The sequence below is a fragment of the Bombus pascuorum genome, chromosome 13 (assembly GCF_905332965.1).
Source record: "Bombus pascuorum chromosome 13, iyBomPasc1.1, whole genome shotgun sequence".
Taxonomy (NCBI): Eukaryota; Metazoa; Arthropoda; class Insecta; order Hymenoptera; family Apidae; genus Bombus; species Bombus pascuorum.
Window position 1 is genome coordinate 7328130 of NC_083500.1, and position 18008 is coordinate 7346137.

Here is an 18008-nt window from a genome sequence, read left to right on the forward strand (position 1 = left end):
CACAACAGTAAGAATTACCATACAACAATAGCAAATAGTATATCCAATATATATTATTAGTTATCCGATATAGATATTGGTTATAGAAATTATGTTTCGACAATTAAAACATATATTCATCTTAATTGCCTATAATTTATGAATTTTATGGTATCTCGAAATGAAGCTGTAAATGACAAAACCATCGGTCTAATATAGAAATTTCATCGCAATTGCCTTGGATAATTTTAACGATTGTGTAAACGATATTAAATTAAATTTTTCCATTTGACAACATCCAAGACTGCATAACACGAAACTACTATAGAACAATTTATCGATTAAATTTTTAATAGTAGAAATCCAGCGATACTGTTCGACCTTTTGCGAATCGTGTTACGAAGGTTTCCATCTCAATTACCCACGATGTATAAAATTCATAGAATCTCGAAACAAAGTTGCAAATGACAAAACTTTCAACCTAATACAAATGCCAATTTCATCACAGTTATCTTGCATAACGACGATCGTATAAAACGATATAGAAATGAGTTTTTCTATCGAACGACATCCAAAACTGCACAACACGTAGCATTGCTATGGAACAATTTATCGATTCACCAGTTTGTTGTTTCTGACGAGTATATTCGTCACGAATAAATAGTAATATTTTGTGTTATAGCCCTGTCAGTAATAAAATTGAAAAGTAAAACAGTCGTTTCGTTACGACTTAATCCCATTTTAAAACAGTAACACATATTCTGCGTTTGACGAGTATATTCGTCATCGCTTACAAAATTTATTAATAAATTGTGTCTTAAATTGGGACACATTTAAGGTATACAATTTTCAAAGTTTTCAAACAAGTGGCAACAGCCAACTGATTAAATTCTCCATAGCAGAGACCCAGCAGTACTATACGCTTTCTTATGAATCATGTTTCGAAGATTAAAACATTGGTACATCTCAATCACCTGGCTACGACCTGCGAAATTTATGGATTCTAAATGACAAAACTTCCAACTTTATATACCAATTTCATCGCTGTTACACTTGGATAACTATGACGACGATCGTATGTTCATGGCAGAACGACATCAAACTGAGTTATAAACTTTCTGGCGACAGTTAATCGTTGAATAGCATTTCCATGAATAGAAATTACTGAATTTTCATTCGTAAGATTTCAGTGAATATTGTAATTCAGCCGCTAAGACGGACATTCTCCGCATAAAGTCTCATTGTGCAATGCCACGTTGTTCCATCTCACATGTGCATAGTCCACTATTCTCGATTTTCGCGTTCGATCAGTATCCACTTTATTTCCAAGTGGGGCCGCGCTTTCTAAACTAACCTACTTTACCAAGAATTCCTCGTTATTGAGCCAAACGATCATCGAATTTAGCATGTTCCACTTTAGGTAACTTGTCCTTCGACCGCCAGAACAAAGTCTTCCGATTGCTTTCAGGGGAGGAATAGTTCTAGTTTTATCGTCAAATTAGAGGCAATCGCTGTGACTTTTATTAGAGATTTTAAGGAAAAATCAATCGATGAACCTTTTAACGATGATTTCGCTGGCCCGCGTTTTACTAAATTTTCTACAACATTAAGGTAAGATGAATTTCGTGAAGAAATGCTAGAAAATTTCTACGTGCATATTATATGAAGCATTTCGAAAATTTCATTAGTACCGTAACGAGGCACGACTATCGAGATTACATTGGTAAAATTTGAAAAGTGTTTCACAATGTATCTACAAATCGCAAGATATTTATAAGAAGCATAAACTTCGTAAACTTCGTAACCATCAAAGTACTTGGGCAAACAATTCCTCGCTTTAGTTAATAAACTACAATACACAGTGAGACAATGTTTAGCATTAATTGTACGTTCAAGGCTATTACTCATGCTGTATACTAATTCTCTATCGTATATTTCCGATAAATGTCTTGTCTGTCTAATTACTATATATACGTAGATTTTCGGATTGATTTCAAATTTTACTTTTACAATCACAACAGTCGTGTCTCATCATGCAGTGGTAAAGAAATTTCAAAAAGTTTCCTATAATTCTCAAAAATAAGATGTTATGGTGTGATGTATTTGAACTGATTGCGGCTCCCAGCATAAAATATATCAAATTCGTGTAACAGTGTTAATGGTATAATCTTTTCTAGTAGAAAACGATGAGAATCATACCTCTTTTAGGTTTTAGCACCGATCAAAGCCACTTTGCAATCTATTTGGCCAGACTTTGGGGAAGTTCCGACAAGCCGCTTTGATTTTCTCCCCTAACCGAATTCAAGAGAGATCACTGTGTTTCCCAAGTACTACGCACTGCACAACATCTAAACCGAGATCCTTTCAACGAAAATTGATCGTATTGTAGATGGGAAACCGATTTAATGCCACTGTCTCTGAATCCCAATACGGGAAACTCGTAATTTAAAACAATCACCGATACACAGAGTAATAGTTGAATTTTCAGGAACCTACACGATAAGATAATAATAAAATAATTTGATATATCGATGGAAATAGGTCGATGAATCGATAAATTATACTGTTTTTTTTTTTTTTTATGCAAGAATTTATGTTAATACGCGAGGAACATAAGACGCAGAACTTCTGGATTTATTAACACTAGATCTATCAGAGTAATTCGAATGAAAATGACAATTTGGCCAATTAGAAAGCAATGCTTAAATTGTATTTTCCAAAAGAGAAAGAAAGATATAGATCTCGTATTGAAAATTTTATTACCACGAGGATTAGTTAACTACGAATTTATAGCACATTTGAAAAAGTAATTTAATTTCGAGTTGGAGAGGGAAGAGCGCTTATTGTAGCACTCGCTTTAATTTATTTAATTGTCGGTGATTTAATGGATTTAAAACGTTGCATTTTTAGAGGTTTAAATAATTTTTCTTCAAAGTATATGAATTTAGTCTATTCGTATATTTTTTCATTTTAACTTCTTTGTAACAAGCTTTAATCACGAGTAGCTCTAGTATTACTGCATTATGACAATTCCACACATGCGGACAGAAATATTACGTTCTCGTGTAATTTTTCATATTTTTCATTTCCATATTATCATCCACGAAAGCCATAGAAGCGGAAGATTCCATTTCCTCTGGAGTCGGAAGAGAAATCTTCGTGGAAACTCGATCATCGTTTACCTGCGTGGTGGCAACGATGATATGTAGTAGACGCATTTCTGCTTGATGCTCTCAGCCAGTTTTTGCAAAGGCAACAGAGAACCAAAGATAAGAAAACCAGCTTTCCAACGAGCTTCTGGCACATTGCCAAACAGTAGTGACGACGTTCTTTGTTTGACAGGCTGTTTCATATTCCGCTGACAGGTGGCTATTGAAAAATTTACAGCAATGGACCGTAACACGGAAACAATAAAGAACGAGAGGTAGCCACTGAGATAACGAGGTATCTTCCCGTGCTTGTAAATAATTGAAAATCACGAAAGGACGATAATAATTAAAGTAAATTTGGGGGAATATTTAAGGGGGTACCCTATTCTACTGTGAGCTTCTGAAAATTATTCTTTTAATATTTAGAAAAGTATTCTACTGTAAATTAAAAATTAATCTCTATGAATATCTAAGGAAGTATTTTATTGTAAATTTTTAAAAATTAGTATCTACGAATATTTGAGGAGATATTCTATTCTGAATTTTTCAACATTAATCTCTGTTAATGTATAAGGCAGAATTCTAGTGCAAATTGAAAATTAATCTCTATAAATATTCAGGGAAGCATTCAGTTGTAAATTAAAACTTAATCTCTATAAATATTTGACGATGTTCTCTATCGTAAATTTGTAAAAATTAATGTCTATAAACATTTTGGGAGATATTCTGTAAATTTTTGAAAGTTAATCTTTGTTAATATTTTGGGTGGTATCCTACTGTAAATTAAAAATTAATCTCTATAAATATTTAAAGGAGCATTCTGCTGTATCTGAAAAGATCAAATTTTCTGTTTCTGCATTTTCTGGGAGAAAACAGATCTAGAAATATATGTGCAAATTCCTATGTCCAATGTGTCATAAAGAACTATAAATTACGTTTTTTGTACTGGATTCTATGATATCTCAAGAATTGTATCCAGATTTTGAATATACTTTCAGAACATGCGTCGTGAAGCTAAAGCCCATAAAGATTAAACCCAGCTTTAAATTTTCTAATTATCTACTTGTCTCTCTCCCACGTTCTGAATTCAGAATCTTTTTCATTTTCTTATATCAAACAAACGGAATGTCTGGAATCGCAGAGAAGATCCTTTTTCTCATTACCGCCAATTTTTATTATTTTTTGTCTTTGAACAAATTTACGAATGTTACCGAAACATAGATAAATATACATATCCCGCATGTATTTCAAAAATAACACAACGCAACTAACAAATTTTTCAGAAAAACCAGTACTTGTAAATATTTGGAAACTTATAAAAAGAATGATCTATCAAATAAATAATCTTGACAAAAGGACAGATTCTACTAAACAAGAATCAAATATTATTTTTGTAATTTTCCATTTCTATTCCTCGAACCCTTTCGACGATTTTCATGTTCTAACAAAAAACTGAATTGCTTCCAACTGTAACACTTTTGCGATACACGCGCAAAATGTCGACAGAAAAATTCGCATTAACATATTTAAATTTCCCATTGAAATTCTACTAATCAGCGTAGTATATTCACTTGACACTCACAATAAACTATCATGTATCTCGCAATTATATTCCACCGGCGTACCTTGGGAAAACTTAAAAAATAGCTTCCGATCTCGAGTTCATTGTCTTGTGATTTACTTGCCACGCAGAACGATAAATTTCATTAAATTCTGCAATCCATCGTCACAATAAACCTGCTGCAAGCGTAATTCGCACGGTATTATTCGCTGCACTACAGAAATCGTGGCGCCAAAGGAGCTTTACGGCGGGCTCGTGCCAGACTTCAATTAATCGCAACAACGAAATCTTTAACCGACCCCGACCTCGTCGTTCTGCATTATTTCTCTCGCGGAAACGTTCAACCCTCGTCGTCGGTTTGATCGTGAAATCGCTGACTTTCGCGTTCTCCGACGACGACTCGAATAAAATTGCCGAGGCCTCGCCCGTTTCCTCGAATTTTCAGCCATCTAGCGACTATCGATCGGCACACCGACACTGCGATTATCCAGATACGGTCGTCAAGAAGCGGAGAAATTGTTCAGAATTCCGAACGAGCGAAATTAAAATGCTCTCGAGCGCGGTCGCGGTCGAAACGATCCTCCAGAGGGATCGAAAGATCTCCACAGGGGGAAAGACAATAGCGCAGCCAACCGATAAATTGCTGGCAATCGTTGCAACGTCTCGGCCTTGAACCAGGATTACCGATACCACGAAGAAGGATTCTTTGCCTCGGTCTGCTTTTCCAATGGAATTTATCGCGAGATTTTAAGCGAAGACTGAAACGAGGAGATACGTACGCGGACAAACGTGTGAAAGAATAATTTCCAACGGGAATAAATTGTCATTAATTACCGAGAAAAAGTAAAACAGATTCACGTTCGCCAATGCAATGTTTATTCGCGTTAATCGCAAAATAATTCGTGTTAAATATGTTTCATTTTAGATTACATCTATGATTAATGTATTTAGTTACACTATATTTTTTGAAAATTATATACTTTTTTTAGGAAAGAGTAGCAATTGATAGATTCCTTTTGACTTGCTATAAGAATGTTATCTAATATTGAGAACATATTTCTATTCACGTGTTCTAAATATATTTTAGAAAAAACAAGATGATAAATACGTCGATCCTTTTCGACTTACGTTAAGAGTAAATTATCATTGGCGATACATAAAACAGATTTGCACTCGCGTACATACGTAACATTTGTTCACACTGACCGCAAGATACCCGCGTTTGAAAATATATTTTCAAAATATTTTAAAAGAGACTATATTTAGTAAGAAAAAAAAGAGATTCAGGTTTGTTTAGCTTTTCCTTTATCGAATCTTGATCACCTGGAAAACAATTAGGTCTGTATAATGAGAATATACGAGATTACCTATAACATCACGATTTTATGGAGAGGCTGAAATTTGTTGTCCCATAGGAAATATCATTCACGTAGATAACATCCCTTAAATGGTGTCTCTCACTTCCACGCGCGCTATTTTACATATTGGCCGATAACGTTGTCCTTTGTCTACGGGTAACGATCGGTGTCCTTGCCCGAATCCACGGTTGTCGCGAATTTCTGATTCTAATCCGACCAAACGTGTCTCGAATTTATTTCATCCATTTGTTAAACATTCGTGGTTCCAGCGCTGATACTTTTCGCCGATAGTTTCGAACATTATTTTGAACGAAATACCGGCGAATGCTATAAAACGAAGCAATGGTCGTTTTATTTTGAAAGGTGATGTCACAAAAATCATTAACAGCATGACCAAAGACCTAAGCAGGATCCATTAATTCTTTTGTCCAATTCTTTTGTTACTTTATTTTAGAAAAACACGAAGCCAAGCTCGGATTGGCACAGGCGATGTTGTCACGAAACAACGCCGATCACAAATTTCTTTCTATCGGGACATTATCGTCGCTCTCGTAAACAAGTCGAGATCTACGATTCGTTCAATTTTTCGCACCACAAACCCGGCCGAGAATATTTGCCAACCTAAACTGACGACGAAACAAGGACGTTCGATTTCAAGGACTCCATTAGCCCGTCTGGAGTACGATTTCTATCGATATCGAGAGCAATAAAGTGGGCATGTTCGGTAGATTATCGCGAAGGCGCGGCCAAACTGGAAATGGAGATGGAAAGGACACCCACTAACGAATTTCACGGTTAAGACACATTTGGCTCGGCAGCAAGTTCAAGTATTGTACAGATCACACTTACATAATGCATCGAAGTTTCTTTCATCGAGCAGGCCAATATATTTCACAGTTTAACGCGCTTTCGCCGCAAATTTGATTAACAATTTAATCAACAATCGAAGGTAAGAAATTTCTCAATGTTAGAATTAGAAGTATGAGCAACTGGAGGACTGAAATTTCCCACATTTTACGCACTGGAAAATTGTAAGAGCGGATATATTATGAAGCTAAGTTTGATTAACAATTTGATCAGCGATCGAAGGTAAGAAATCTCTCAATGTTAGAATTAGAAGTATGAGCAACTGGAGGATTGGAATTTCCCACTTTTTACGCACTGGAAAATTGTAAGAGCGGATATATTATGAAGCTAAGTTTGATTAACAATTTAATCAACAATCTAAGGTAAGAAATTTCTCAATGTTAGAATTAGAAGTATAAGCAACTAGAGGATTGGAATTTCCCACTTTTTACGCACTGGGAAATTGTAAGAGCAGAGATATTATGAAGCTAAGTTTGATTAACAATTTAATCAACAATCGAAGGTAAGAAATTTCTCAATGTTAGAATTAGAACTATGAGCAACTGGAGGATTGGAATTTCCCACTTTTTACGCACTGGGAAATTGTAAGAGCAGAGATATTATGAAGCTAAGTTTGACTAACAATTTAATCAACGATCGAAGGTAAGAAATTTCTCAATGTTAGAATTAGAAGTATGAGCAACTGCAGGATTGGAATTTCCCACTTTTTACGCACTGGAAAATTGTAAGAGCGGAGATATTATGAAGCTAAGTTTAATTAACAATCGTTAAAGGAAGGAAAAGAAACTTTCTGATATAGAAACGAGCAAGCCAAAAGTCAAAATTCGTCGTTTTAAAATCATCAGAGTTAGACGATTAGAAAAACCCAAAGGTGGAAAAATCGTGAAACTGAAAAACAGCTGGAAAGAAAGGAAGCTCTTTAACGTGAGAATAAGCAACTGAAAGATTGAAATTCACGTGCTTTTAACACACACTGCACGATTAGAATATTCTAAAGGCAGAGAAATTCTGCCGCCGAAATTGATTAACAATCGTAAGGAAGAGATTCATGAATTTTTAACTAGCCCTAAATGATTAGAAAATTATAAAAGCAGATTATCGAGGAATGAAATTTGATTAAGGATAAATTAAACAAAATTTTATGAGCAGAAAGCAACTTTTCAACATGCAGATGAGCAACTAAAAAATGAGGATTTATACCCTTTCAACGCGCTGAACGATTAGGAAGTTCTAAAAGTAGGCTATTGTGAAACCAAATTTAATTAACAATCACAAACAGAGAAAACTCGGAGATCGGTAGCTTAATACAGTCGCTGCTAAAGAACCGTGAAGAGAGAGACGTTTTTAGAATTAACGAGATTTCTGCAATTATCGGGGATGAGGGTATACGGTCTGACGATCGAAACGGATCGAGGGAACAGGGGAAAAAAGAAGAGAATACCGTGAGTCAACGCGCAACTTGAACGAAATCAACGAGAGGCATCGTAAAAATGTTTTGCTTCCGACGAATATATATTGGTGAAAGTTCAGGAACAATCGTAAATAAAACATCAGCGAACTTGTAACCGGAGATAAATAGGAAACAAGAGGCATTTAGTCAAAAGAACAATTGGCATCATAATAAAGGAATAAATGTGTTTGAAATTGAACGTGGTATAGTTTAGGAAAATTCTTTCAACTTGACATACATATAATTTATCGTCTATAATAATCTTTCGCGAAAACGCATTTAATCGTCGTTGCAAATTGTTACGACTATCTCGGTAATAAAATACAGCACATAAATAAAATACATCGAGCAGAAGAGAAAAACGAGAAGATAAAACAAGAAAACCGTAACGAGATGAATTTCGAAAAATAGCGCTAACGATGTTGAAAGGACTAATTACGAGAACAAGGTACAATTAGACGAATCAACGAACATAACGAGAAAGAGAGAGAGAGAGAAAGGGAGGACAAATGTCTTAAGAGAAAGGACCAGATTTAAATGATCCTAAATTTATTCTATGGAATGGCAAACCAAAAGTTTCAATTTTTAATAGATAAAGATAAATAAGAATGCCGCTGTTGAATACAGTTAAATGCGATATAATGATTTGTTAGCGTTGCAAATTAATTGATTGGGTGTATATCCAAATAAACGAAAACGCACGGGTCTGTTCAAACAGGGAAACAAAACATCGACGACTTCTGTTTATTGTTAGACTATCTTCGATGGTGTTCCAACGTTGCATTGTTTTCATTCGAATTATCATGCAAACGACATAACGCTGAAATAGCTACTAAAATTACAATATGTGGGCGATCCTTGCGAGAAACATCGTGCACTAGCTTGACTTCGTTGTACGTAAATGTGCGATATTGCTTTCTCGGCGAGAATCGACGCGACGTGCAGGTTGACAAGAAAAGCTTCGAGGAAATCCGAGGCGTAATAACACGTGAAAACTTGCGCAAGATGGAACCTACAACGTTCTCATCAATGAACATCGGATTGACAGGGAATTACTATATTTGCAAGGACGTTCGCGTAAAAACATTTTGACAGAAATAAATAAGCGCGCTGCTGCGACGCGTACAAACGATTTCCCTCGCTACTGGAAAAACAGACACTTTGAATCAGAAAAAAACACCAGGCAATTCAGAAGAGATAGCGATTAGTAAAGTTCTAAGAACCGAAAGGTGTTGCCGAGGCCAATTAATTTTCTTTGCGAGCTGCACCACGCTGTTTTCTGTCGTTCACGCGCTCCATTCAATTTAATATCGGCAAAAACAAAACGCAAACATAAGCGTGGACAGAGAACAGAACGTACGTTGTTCGTCAAAGTGAATCAATCGGAATCTTGAAACACAGAGCTGTTTAATACCTAATTCGGAAACATCAATGAAAGCTATACGTCTGCCTCTCTCGACGCTTCCTGCTGCTCGAATTATCCGAATTTCGAAGCGAAATATTTCACCCCTGCTAATTTAAACCGGCCATTCGAGATAGCTGTGCATGCGCCTGTAAGTTCGTTTATTATCCACGAAGGCCTCTAAATTGCGTTACTAAAAACGAGTGAAAAGAGGCAATTAATTTTATGGGAAAAAAAAAAGAATAAAACGAGTACGAAGAAGAATCTTCCCCCAAGCGTCATCTTTGCGGTTATAAATTATTCTGCTTGCGTAGATAGAAAATCCCCGAGCACTTTAACGACTATTTTTATAAAGAAACACGGTATTCTCTTCGTCAACCTCGTATTCCCACAATTTCCACCCTTTAGACGCTTCGAATGAAATCACCCCCTTGATCCAAGGGGTTCCAACGTTTGTACGTTGTCTTCGCGACGACATTCTCGAGAGAGAATATTCTTTTCTTATCACGCACGTTTACGATACAGACCATCAGTGTTGTCCGCGTGACAGACAGCAGGTGTTGTGCATTTTCTGCAGTTTCGAGTTGCGGCTAAGCGTGTTGCCTGCGTCCCACGTAGTTCCCGGTCGTCGACGATCGGGCGAGGGAAACGAAAACGGTCGCGCGGAAACGCGTTATCACGATCGAGACGGCGGTTACGTTCTCGCGTTCTGTTTTTTTTTTTTTTTTTTTGTTTTTGTTTTTGTGAAAGAAAAAAAGGCAGGTCGCGTGTCACGAATGAAAATTGTAGCACGCTTGTACGATGCGCGCGTCGCGATGCTCGGCCACCGACTGTCAGCAGCGTCGCGACGGAACATCGGCGCGACGCCCGAACAAGTCCGAGGACGACCGAGGACGTCGAAACGACACGACGCCTGATGTGTCGACGACGACGACGACGACGACGACGACGATCAAGACGATAAGGAACGTGTAAACTCGACGAGCCATCTAAAACTTTCGTCTACTTTAAAGAATCCTCTTTGCTTTGAAAATGCTCAAACCGATCAGGCTTACTGCTCCTCCGTTAGTTAAAATGTCCTAGCTTTTTTTCATTTTTCAGGATACTGTGACTCGATGAAAGTAGTCGAATATTTAGTATAAAAACTCCTTATGTCGTCTTTGCTCTGAAGATGCTTTAAGGACGATCAAGAGCCTGTTTCTTTTACATAAAATGTAAAATCTTACGTAAGTATCCTTTTTTAAGTTTTCAAGGCGTAGTGGCTCATGGAAGTATTTGAATATCTAGCACACAAAGCTTTATATTGTATGCGTTATGTAAAATATATTGAAATTTCATTAGCGTTTCAATGAGACACGACTGTTGTTTAATTAATTGTTACGTTAGTAATAAATCAGCTGTCTGCATAATCACGTGTAATAATCGTAATTATATTAGGTTGCCCGAAAAGTGTCTTTCTTTTACAGACTCATCTTTTACAACGATGCATCTTTATACAAACATACAACCTAATCGTTGTGATCTTTATCTTGATAGAACAAAATGGATCATACGTAATTCGATAAAATAATATAAAACGAAAAATGTTGTGCATCCATTATTTCCTTAAAAAACGAAAAAAAATTTTTCGGACGACCTAATAAAATAATTACAAAATATTTGAAATTCGAAGAAAAACAAAAATGATAAAAATAAAATGATATAACCGGTTTTCTTCGATGTTGCAAAATAACAAATAGGACATTTTAATTTAACGGTTGTTTTGGATACTGATGAATCTTACTCTATTGCGACAAGCGTATAATCTACACTACTCTAATTGAGGGTAGTTTTTACAGGATCGAAAATAGAATTTATGAAAATTTTATAGAACAGCAAAAGATCATGAGGCCTGCGAGAGACTGATAGCTGAGGAAGGATATCATGATACAGAGTCAAATCGAATATGATTGTAAAGGATTAACGGTGACAGCGTGCCACGCAGATCAAGATACTGTGCGGAATATCTGGTATATGCTAATGAACTTCGACCAGCGACGAATAAGCTGTTTAATGCTACACCATGACCTCACGGATTAATAGCATTAATTTAGATAGTAATCGAACAGTCGTTTCTGTTATCTATTTATTATCTCGTGTGGACAGAATTATTCATTATACCGATGACCAACCAACTCTATATGGAAATTAGAAGGCTTGTTTTACAAACTATGTGGATTTTTAACGGCTATAATGAATCGATGGCACAACAGTAAGTCAAATTGCAAGATAAAGCTCTGAGAATATCGTTCCCGTTTAAACAAACTGCAATGTTATGAAAGACGTTTGATACTAAGTCGAAACTACATCCATCAATTTATACCAGCGAGACTTACGGTTATGTCAACAGTACTGAATAGAAATCGATGTACCGTGCCAATTAAATTTAGAAACGCATGACGATCAAAGCCCGCAGATCCGAGAGGATTTCTGTACACCCACCAGACTAGTATTAGTCAAACTGTTGACTCATCGGCGCATCAAATACATCACTCCTTGTTCTATCGCGAATGCAACACAAAATTTCCCGATAATATTCCCAATATCTGAAAGCAATATTCCAGAATTTTTCGAATTATTCGTTTACCTTCTATTATAAGAATCACAAATGCTTTTGAACAATAAAATGATAAATCTTCGTAAAAATAAAATTCCTTTCCAGAGTATATCTTCCCTTTTTACTCAATCTGAGGTTCCCTAGTTTATATCTTATGCCATCCTTCATTAATCTCCCGAGACACGGATTTCTTCGTCCGTTACGCTGGCATCTTTCCCAAACCCTATCAAGAAAATTATACATACCTCTACCCTATTCGCGATAACGTAGCATTTATGAGCCGCGAGTCAATCGTTGCAGTTGCAAATGATTTCAGGAACGAAGCGAAATGCCTAGACATTGGATCAGCCGCAATGCGACAAGTCGTTGAATCGTAAGAAAGTCTAAATTGGTATATATTTATAGAGAACGTAAATGGTATTAACCTAACGCGAATAACGATCAATTTAAGAACGTGACTGATTTAAGAATTTTCCGATTTATATTAATTAAAGTAGAACGAAATGACGATATTAAGAGGTATAAAAAGCCTTACAATTCCACTTATCATAAAATCTATAAATCTATAGATATATTTCTTTAGCGACAGCTCATCTGTATTTTCACATGATAAATATTTTCTTTCTTACCGCCCATCCTTCGTAGCGTCGCCCTCCTCGTCCTATCATCTTCCTCCAGTCCTGTCATTTTCTCAGCTATTGAATTACTGCTAGAAGATAATAGCTATTCTCCGGATCTGGAACAGAAAAACAAGTTAGTAAGCATTACTGCAGCACTGACACCCTCTCTTCCTTGAATAATAAAAAATTTTTATTAAAAATGTAATGTATGCTCCATGAGAATATTCTATTTTACAAACGTGTTCGTTGTATTTATTATATTTTCTATTCTATTGTATTATTTAGTAATTAATTTACTGTAGTAATTTTAGTATTATTTACCAATTAATGAATTATTTAGTAAAAAGTTATTTAGTAATTAATAAATACATATAGAACTTTCTGAAAATGTGAGAAATCATTTTCAAACGAAACTTAATCTAAGTATTCGTAATTTTGTTTTATTAAATTTTTAACCTATACTGCTCGATAAAAAATGTCACGATATACGTATATATGTATATGAAATACATTATAAAACATACAAACACATGCATAAATTGCATAGGATCTTGATTCAATAGCTTAAAATAGACTCCTATAATATGAAACAGTAATTGCATTAATCATTTACATCAAGCTAAATTAATCTATCACTCTGCTCTTTATACACATTCGATAACTGACCTTTCCATTCCAATTCTCCCTATTCGTTTTATAAATACACATTATTACATTCACATTTGCAAAACTGCCGATCTTTCGTTTATTTTTCATTATACAGTAACGAGGGCTGTATATCCGTTTATGTTTATTTAATGAAAACTTACTTTATTTGTTATCCTAACCAGCATGCAAGAATTCATGGATGGCGCCAATAATACGACGTTGGGTACTTCTTTCATCATGGATTGAATCGCTATTTTTGCTTCTTTACGTGACATATTTATGTGTCTAAGAAGAACACTGTATATATTTCACTTTTCATTAACACTGTATTAATTGAGTAATGATAAATACCGAAAAAAGTGAAAGATATTAATGTCGTATTAAGAGAATACATTCGAAGAACGCGTTGTTAGAGCGCCACCTACAATATTGAAACACCGAAAGTACTACGTGAACATTTATGTTTAATTTAATAGCTACAAGCATCTACTATACATAAAATAAAATTCAACGAGACATAAACTAACATAGAAATAATTTCAATAATCGATACAAGTTCCAATGAAACTATGCATTTTTTATACAAAGTTTAATCTATGTTCCATTCTTAAAACAAGAATTATAATTTTATAGATAAAATTTTGTTAATAAAAAGATAATTAGACTACGTATTTTTATGCAAATTTATATTTTTGAAAATATAAATTAAAATATAAATTAAAAAAATGTAGAACCTCTGTAGAAAATTGTTTATCTATCAAATATTATTGGAAGCTCTATACTTTGGATATTTTATATACTTTTTCGCGTTATGTGAAATCTATGCATAAAAATCTTCAGTTTAGTTAATAACAATTAAAAAAATCAGGTTACCTTGCAAAATATTAGAAAAAGAAACGGACTTACCGAGAATACCCTTTCTCCTCGTCTTAATGAAGACGAGCATTTTTTCATCTGGGACTGGGCGAGAAAACCAGAAGAACATAGAAAATTACAAATTTTCTTCATCATTGTGATACATAACATCACAATGACTAAATACAACAGAGTTCTTAAAAGAACGTAAAAACTAGATTGGGGTTAGGTTTCAACGGTGAAGATTTGGCCTTAGCAGCGATCTTCGCCACTCGTAAATCCGTTTCGACAAAATGTGTTTAAATTCTATAATATATAGGAAACTCTATTCATGTAACAACTATGGAGAAAATATATAATTTGGTAACCCTCTATTGAGAATTAAGTCAACTAAAGTGATAGCATATCCTATTTAGTATCATGATGCGCCATCTACAGAGTTTAAAAGATAAACATAATATTTAATTCTTTCGAAATCAAATATCGTTAAACTTTTTATGATAAAAAGAATATACAGATCTATATTGTTTTTCAATAAAATGTTGACGTACTTGTTAGAGATCTATAAAAGAGCTTTCATGAACAAAATTCATGTTTTTAGAAAGATACCTACCATCAATTGGCGAACTGACCAGCGTCAGATTCTACGATGACTAAGCGAATTTTTCTTCAAAGCGTGAAAGCTAGAGTAAAATCAAAACTTTGGTGGTTTCTCGACGCTGAAACTTGAAAGAAACTTGAAAGTTGAAAAATATATCCATGGATGGAAAACGATCTATAAAGATGGTACGTTGCCTCTCTGTATAATGCACAACCTCCTTTAATCAGTGCATCATATGTTTTTAAAGTCCATTAATATGACGTAGAAGAAAGCAGGTTGTCAGTTATAATTCTTTCGAAAAGATAATTACAGCTAATTTTTCAGTACATAAATAAATGCATTTTCATGATTATTCATAAGAAAACAGGACGAAATATGTAATTTCTAAATAACCTATGATGTTATGAAATATCTAAGAAAATATTTGTTTTCATATTTATATGTTATATAATTCTACATAACATATACTAAATATGTATTTATTTATCATAAAATGATATTGATGAAACATTATGATCAATTTTTGTGTAGGATCCACTATCACCTGGCCCTTGTTTAGACATTAGCGACGATGAACTAGTGACTATATCAGTTAGGGATTTAAACAGGCAGCTGAAATTGCGTGGATTATCACGAGAAGAAATAGTTCGTATGAAACAACGTAGACGCACATTGAAAAACAGAGGATATGCAGCCAGTTGTCGTATCAAACGAATTGAACAAAAAGATGAGTTAGAATCAGAAAAGACACAGGAATATCGTGATATGGAAGCTATGCAAGAGGACAATAATCACATGAGAGAAGAAATAGAATCTTGGCATTCTAAATATCAAGCTCTAAAAAAATTTGCAATAGAAAAAAAAATTCACATTCCACCTGAACTAGAAACTATATAAAATATTTTAAACATACTAGAGTTTTCTATTGATCATAAAAGCAATAACATTACTGGGTATTGAACGATTCTATACCAAAATTACACAATGCAAAAAACTGAATTATTAGCACTTCTAAGTATGTATTAAGAATTAACAGAAATGTGAGCTTCATATTAATCAAAAGCAATGATTGCAATGATACTTGGTTAACAATGATTATACTATTATGAATGATTCTAGATGATTAAAGTACAAAAATTATGTAAATGCTAACATTTGTAATCACTTAGGATTTAGATGGTCATGAATGATCTGTATTTATGACAAAGACTAAATATGTTATTATAGGGACTTCATTTACCTATTATACTTATTTCTTTGTATTTTTTCTGTTAGAAATTTGTAACTTCGTTTTGAAATATAAAACATTTTTTTTATTAAAAAAATATATAAAATATATTTCTGTGAATGTCATGTAATTTTTTTCTCAGTATATAATAAAAATATTAATCTACTAACTACATATACATTAATTGAATTTCCCAAAAGTCTGTATCTTTGCTTACATGTTATATGTTCTGGAAATTTAAATTCTTCAGGAAAACACATTAATCTAGACACCTCTTTAGGTGTAAAATATCGTAACATTAATTTTTGTAAAACTTCTGAAGCTTCTAATGATTGCTTGCCATACTTATTTGCTTCTAAAAATATCTGTTGGATTGTTTCTTCTGTGTATGGAGAATATACAGAACCTGTTCCTTCTGCATAATGACTATAAGCTTTTGTAAAACAACAAGAACCATCGCTTTGAGATGTTCTTATATCAAACAACCAAGCTCTCTTTTGTAACAACTTTCTAGGAATTAAATACTGTGACTTTTCAACATTTTCTAAAATATTTTCTAATTTGTAGCAATTCTTATCTGTTTTAGCACCTTCTAATAATAGATTATGTTTACTTTCTGGTAAGGCCTTTAAAACAGCTTCTGGTAGATTAAAATTTAATATACAGTGATCAAAGCAAAATTCAGAATCCTTCCTCTTAGCCAATAAATAATATCTATATCTGGTATTTGGAATACCAAATTGGCAAGGACTTAGAATTAGTTCTTTATAATTGAATCCAGACATATTCATACATTTTAATACTGCATTTCTCATTTCAGACTTTTCAAATCCTTTTACATTTTCAAGCAATATATGCTTTAATGTTCTCAATTGTGGAATCAATGAAAGAACATGAAGTAACGAAGATGATCTATTATCCGATATATCTCTCTGAAGTCCAACTCTTGTGTAAGGTTGACATGGAGGACTCATTAATATAGTATCTATATTTAAGTCATTTATCAGTTTTGCAGAAAGTGATTGAATATTACAATTCATAAGTAATACATTTGGAAAATTATATCTGTATATACTGTTTGCAACAGTATTTATATCAACTGCTGCAACAACATCTCCGTTAATACCACTTTCTGAAAATAAAATTTTTTGTAGTAATTATATATTTTATTTAAGACATAATATCTTTTTCGTAATAAACAAGTTGATAGAAAGTACAGGTTAAATTTTGTTAAACAATATAACCAACAAATAGCAGTATAATAGCAGTATAATAGGTTACCTTGAAGAGCATAATGCATTCCACCAATACCACTATATAATTCCAAAACTCTCATTATTATGAATCATACAAGCTTATTTTAATATTTACAGATGAGTCAATATCAATATATATTTTTCTCTTTGTCAACACACTTTATTGTGAAATTATGTCGAAATTTTTTTATATTTTATCATAACCTTCGTTCGTTTATATTCATATAATTTATAAAAAACTTAATGAAATGTTAAAAAGATTCTACTTTTTTCCTTATATAACAAACACGTTCTTTTAGTATTTAACAAAATTATAAATAATAATAACAAACGACATTAACTAACCTAACGTATAGTTCCATTGACTATTCAGTAATGGAGGGTAGTCTTCGTTTTGCGTCGTGTAAAATTGAACGTACGTGACTGACATTATTTCGA

At 33.8% G+C, this 18008-nt stretch overlaps 3 protein-coding genes across 8 annotated transcripts in view; 1 reads left to right on the forward strand and 2 right to left on the reverse strand.

Annotated features, from left to right (window-relative positions):
• Positions 1-13098, reverse strand: part of LOC132913150 (ankyrin repeat and fibronectin type-III domain-containing protein 1) — a 187779-nt gene extending 174681 nt beyond the window's left edge. For 4 of the 6 annotated variants that reach the window (XM_060971160.1, XM_060971159.1, XM_060971164.1 and 1 more), the window contains exon 1: positions 12992-13098. In XM_060971160.1, the coding sequence (XP_060827143.1) occupies positions 12992-13030 (39 nt within the window). In that variant the 5' untranslated portion in view covers positions 13031-13098. Of the gene's footprint in view, positions 1-10293; positions 10607-12991 lie in introns of those variants that run through there. The other 2 variants (XM_060971162.1, XM_060971163.1) reach the window with 1 other exon arrangement.
• Positions 13099-14927: 1829 nt separating this feature from the next.
• Positions 14928-16483, forward strand: LOC132913160 (transcription factor MafG). The gene is made up of 2 exons (XM_060971188.1): positions 14928-15271; positions 15618-16483. The coding sequence occupies exons 1-2, from the start codon at positions 15245-15247 to the stop codon at positions 15981-15983; spliced, it is 393 nt and encodes a 130-aa protein (XP_060827171.1). The 5' UTR covers positions 14928-15244; the 3' UTR covers positions 15984-16483.
• LOC132913156 (tRNA (cytosine(38)-C(5))-methyltransferase) lies at positions 16385-17990 on the reverse strand. The gene is made up of 3 exons (XM_060971183.1): positions 17916-17990; positions 17596-17843; positions 16385-17446 (listed from the first exon to the last, which is right to left on the reverse strand). The coding sequence occupies exons 2-3, from the start codon at positions 17648-17650 to the stop codon at positions 16437-16439; spliced, it is 1065 nt and encodes a 354-aa protein (XP_060827166.1). The 5' UTR covers positions 17651-17843; positions 17916-17990; the 3' UTR covers positions 16385-16436.
• Between the last annotated feature and the right edge of the window lie 18 nt (positions 17991-18008).